The sequence below is a fragment of the Cherax quadricarinatus genome, chromosome 14 (genome assembly GCF_038502225.1).
Source record: "Cherax quadricarinatus isolate ZL_2023a chromosome 14, ASM3850222v1, whole genome shotgun sequence".
Lineage (NCBI taxonomy): Eukaryota > Metazoa > Arthropoda > Malacostraca > Decapoda > Parastacidae > Cherax > Cherax quadricarinatus.
The window spans coordinates 10,145,348-10,150,073 of record NC_091305.1 but is presented as its reverse complement, the minus strand read 5'-3'; the positions used below and the strand labels follow the sequence as shown (position 1 = coordinate 10,150,073).

Genomic DNA, 4,726 nt, shown 5'->3' with positions numbered 1-4,726 from the left:
ATAAGATTTTTTTTTTTTTTTTTTTTTTAAATTTTGTGACACCAGGAGACACCTCAGGATTGGGGGTTGTGACAGTCAAGGGGTTAACCCCTCCCTCCAACATTTCCTAAGACAAATCCCTACCCCACCTTCCTTCCGCTACAGATTTATACATCTTCCAAGTCATCCTATTTTGCGCCCTCCTCTCTAAATGTTCAAACCACTTCAATAACCTCTCAGGATAATACCTTTAGTAACCCCACACCTTCTAATCTCTAAACTACAAATCTTCTTCAGAATATTCACACCACACATTACCCTCAGACATGACACTCCACTGCCTCCAGCCACCTCCTTGCTGCAAAGTTTAAAACCAACAAAAGTGGTACCAACACTCATATAAGCAAGTATTTTTTCAAGTACCAACACTATTATAAGAGTGTTGGTACCACCATACACTGGTATCTCTCTCTTTCTCCACAGATGCCTCAATTCACCACCCAACTTCCCTCGTTCCCTTGTCACCGCTATGGTTCACCTTATCTTTCATAGATCTGTCTATTATTAACAAGTCCACCCAAAACATTTGAACACATTCATTTCCTCCATACGCCCTCCTTCCAATCTGATATTCAACTTTCCATTGCCTAATTTTTTTTGTTATTATCACATATTTAATAAATTTAGAACAGAAAAATGCTTACCAGTAGTAGTGGCAGTGATGCGACTAGAGGCATCGTCATCAGAGTCAAAAAAGCTAGTCGACTCTAAATCAGAACTGATCATGGAGGATGATTCATAACCATGGTGACGAGGAACACGATTTCCATGACCATTTATTCGCATAGCTAAAAAAAAGAAATAAAAATTAATCACTAGAAACAAACACCAGAACAAGCCTACATAAAACAATAATGACTTAACGGTGTTGCTATCAGACTTGAAAATTTATAGAACCACTGTTTCACAAATACAGAGAGTTAAGCAAGTATTTTTTCAAGTATTTTATACCACTAAGGATAACATAAAAACATAATTAATGGCTGCATCTGACAATAATGAATATAATAGTCAGGAATACTGTTGACAAGCACCAGTTTACCTATTGCAAGAGGTGGTAAATCACACTAGATAAATTTACTTGAGCACTCTTAGTGACTTGTAAAATAATTATAAAGGCCTATCAAAGCATCATTCAAAAGTGACCCACAAAATCATAACACCTGTAAACAACTCATGGAACAGGTTTCAAATCCATAACAAGCCAGTCCTAAAGCTAATAGGACAATGCTCTAACAACTGCACCATGCTGGCTGAAAGGGATTTGCTTAACTAGTTAAACTTCTATACCCTAGAAAAATTAGCACAGACTCCTAGTATATACAAATACCTATACCTAGGTGGACAAAGCTTAAGGGGCTTTGTCTTCTAATAACATGTTCATTTTTCTGTTATAATCTACCTTGTCCATAATTATTGCATTCGCGATAGTAATTATGGACAAGGTAGACTATAGCGAAAAAATCAACATGTTATTAGAAAACGGGAACTTACATGTCCCTTAAGCCAGCTTGGTTCAGAGGTTAAAGCACTGACTTACTAGTTTTAAGACTAACTTGCCAGATTCAAATCTTATCCATTCCTTGAATTATTCAACAGTTATGCAATCTCACATAATCTGTGTTCGATATTATTATATACATGTATTGTGTACACTCCCATTAGAGAAACGATACAACAGGTACACACAAAAAGCCTATCAAATTTTGAAACAACATGGACTAAACTGTTAGATTTTCACTAAACTTATGATTCTGTATCAAAAATTAAAAAGAAAAACTTTCATCATTCACTCCATCAAAGTCTTGCCAGAGGGGTGCTTTACACTACAGTTATAAAACTGCAACGGTAACACCCCTCCTTCAGAGTGCACACACTGTACTTCCCATCTCCAGGATTCGAGTCCAGCCTGCCGGTTTCTCTGAATCCCTTCATAAATGTTACTTTGCTCACACTCCAACAGCGCGTCGAGTATTAAAAACCATTTGTCTCCATTCACTCCTATCAAATACGCTCACGCATGCTTGTTGGAAGTCAAAGCCCCTTGCACACAAAACCTTTACCCTCTCCCTCCAACCCTTCCTAGGCCGACCCCTACCCTGCCTTCCCTCCACTACACATTTATACATTCTTGAAGTCATTCTGTTTTGCTCCATTCTCTCTACATGTCCAAACCACCGCAACAACCCCTCCTCAGCCCTCTGGATAATAGTTTTGGTAATCCCACACCTCCTAATTTCCAAACTACGAATTCTCTGCATTATATTCACACCACACATTGCCCTCAGACATGACATCTCCACAGCCTCCAGCCTCCTCCTCCATTGCAACATTCATCACCCATGCTTCACAACCATACAAGAGTGTTGCTACAACTATACTCTCATACATTCCCCTCTTTGCTTCCACAGACTCCTAATGCACCACTCACCCTTTTCCCCTCATCCTTCACAGACCCCTCTGCTGACACATCCACTCCTAAATATCTGAATACATTCACCTCCTCCATACTCTCCTTTCAATCTGATATCCAATCTTTTGTCACTTATTCTTTTTATCCTCATCACCTTACTCTTTCCTATATTTACTTTGAATTTTCTTTTACATACCCTACCAAATTCATCCGCCAACCTTTGCAATGTCTCTTCAGAATCTCCCAAAAGCAGTGTCATCAGCAAAGAGCAACTGTGACAACTCCCACTTTGTGTTTGATTCTTTATCTTTTAACTCCACACCTCTTGCCAATACCCTCGCATTCACTTCTCTTATAACCCCATCTATAAATATATTGAACAGCCATGGTGATATCACACATCCTTGTCTAAGGCCTACTTTTACTGAGAAATAATCTCCTTCTCTCCTACATATTCTAACCTGAGCCTCGCAATCTTCATAAAAACTCTTCACTGCTTTCAGTAACCTACCTCCTATACCATACACCTTCAACATCTGCCACATTGCCCCCCCTATCCACCCTGTCATATGCCTTTTCCAAATCCATAAATGCCACAAAAACCTCTTTACCTTATCTAAATACTGTTCACCTATACGTTTCACTGTAAACACTTAAGTCTACACACCCCCTACCTTTCTTAAAGCCTCCTTGTTCGTCTGTTATCCTACTCTCCATCTTACACTTTACCAGGCATATTCAACAGACTTATTTCCCTATAATTTTTGCACTCTTTTATCCCCTTTGCCTTTATACAAAGGAACTATGCATGCTCTCTGCCAGTTCCTAGGTACCTTACCCTCTTCCATACATTTATTAAATAATAGCACCAACCACTCCAAAACTATATCCCCACCTGCTTTTAACATTTCTATCTTCATCCCATCAATCCCAACTGCCTTACCCCCTTTCATTCTACCCACTGCTTCACGAACTTCGCCCACACTCACAACTGGCTCTTCCTCACCCCTACAAGATGTTATTCCTCCTTGTCCTATACATGAAATCACAGCTTTCCTATCTTCAACATTTAACAATTCCTCAAAATATTCCCTCCATCTCCCTGATACCTCGAACTCTCCTCTTTTTAACTGTCAAATCCATTTGTTCCCTAGGCTTCCTCAATTTATTAATCTTGCTCCAAAACTTTTTTTTTCTTATTTTCAACAAAATTTGTTGATAACATCTCATTGCTTCACAACTCTCTTAACCTCTCATATGCTAACTTTTTCTCCCTTACTACTCTCTATACATCATTCCACCAATTGCTCTTCTTCCCTCCTGCACCCACTTTCCTGTAACCACAAACTTATGCTGAACACTAACACTATATTCTTAAACCTACCCCATACATCTTCAACCCCCCTTTGCCTATACTCTCACTAGCCCATCTATCCTCCAATAGTTGTTTATATCTTACCCTAACTGCCTCCTCTTTTAGTTTATACACCTTCACCTCTCTCGTACTTGCTGCTTCCATTTTCCTTGTATCCCATCTACCTTTTACTTTCACTGTAGCTACAACTAGAAAGTGATCTGATATATCTGTGGCCCCTCTATAAACATGTACATCCTGAAGTGTACTCAACAGTCTTTTATCTACCATTACATAGACAGAGAGAGAGACAGAGAGAGAGACAGAGAGACAGAGAGAGAGACAGAGACAGAGAGAGACAGAGAGACACAGACAGAGAGAGAGACAGAGAGACAGAGACAGAGACAGAGAGAGACAGAGAGACAGAGAGACAGAGAGACAGACAGATAAAGAGCACTGGAGTAGCACTGGACATTGCTGGCGCTTTCAACCGGGTGTGGCACCAGGGCCTCTTAGCAAAACTTCAAGCACTGGGAATTGCAGGCTCTACGCTATGTCTCCTCAGTGATTACCTTCATGGTAGATCTCTAAGTGTAGTTCTCAATGGAACGGAATCAGCAAGACATCCTATTGGGGCAAGTGTTCCACACGGAAGCGTGCTGGGACCATTGTTATGGAATGTCTACTTCAACGACCTTTTTCATCTCATCCCAGAATCACATGCATATGCAGACGACTGCACACTGACATTCACTTATCCAAGAGAAGAAATGCCAGCTGCTCCAAGCTACATCAATCACCAGCTGAGAGCTATATCAGCTTGGGGAAATAGATGGCAAGTAACATTTGCACCTGAGAAAATGCAAATGATGATCGTCTCTAGGCACCATGATGGTAATGCTGGTGCAGTAGTAAGGATG

At 40.1% G+C, this 4,726-nt stretch overlaps 1 protein-coding gene across 4 annotated transcripts in view; it reads right to left on the bottom strand.

Annotated features, from left to right (window-relative positions):
* Window positions 1-414: 414 nt before the first annotated feature.
* The window catches only part of LOC128698641 (Segment polarity protein dishevelled), a 94,926-nt gene continuing 90,614 nt past the window's right edge, over window positions 415-4,726 (bottom strand). Inside the window, exon 5 of one of the 4 annotated variants that reach the window (XM_070084844.1) lies at window positions 415-827. In XM_070084844.1, the coding sequence (XP_069940945.1) occupies window positions 646-827 (182 nt within the window). In that variant the 3' untranslated portion in view covers window positions 415-645. The remainder of the gene's footprint in view (window positions 828-4,726) is intronic. The other 3 variants (XM_070084842.1, XM_070084841.1, XM_070084840.1) reach the window with 3 other exon arrangements.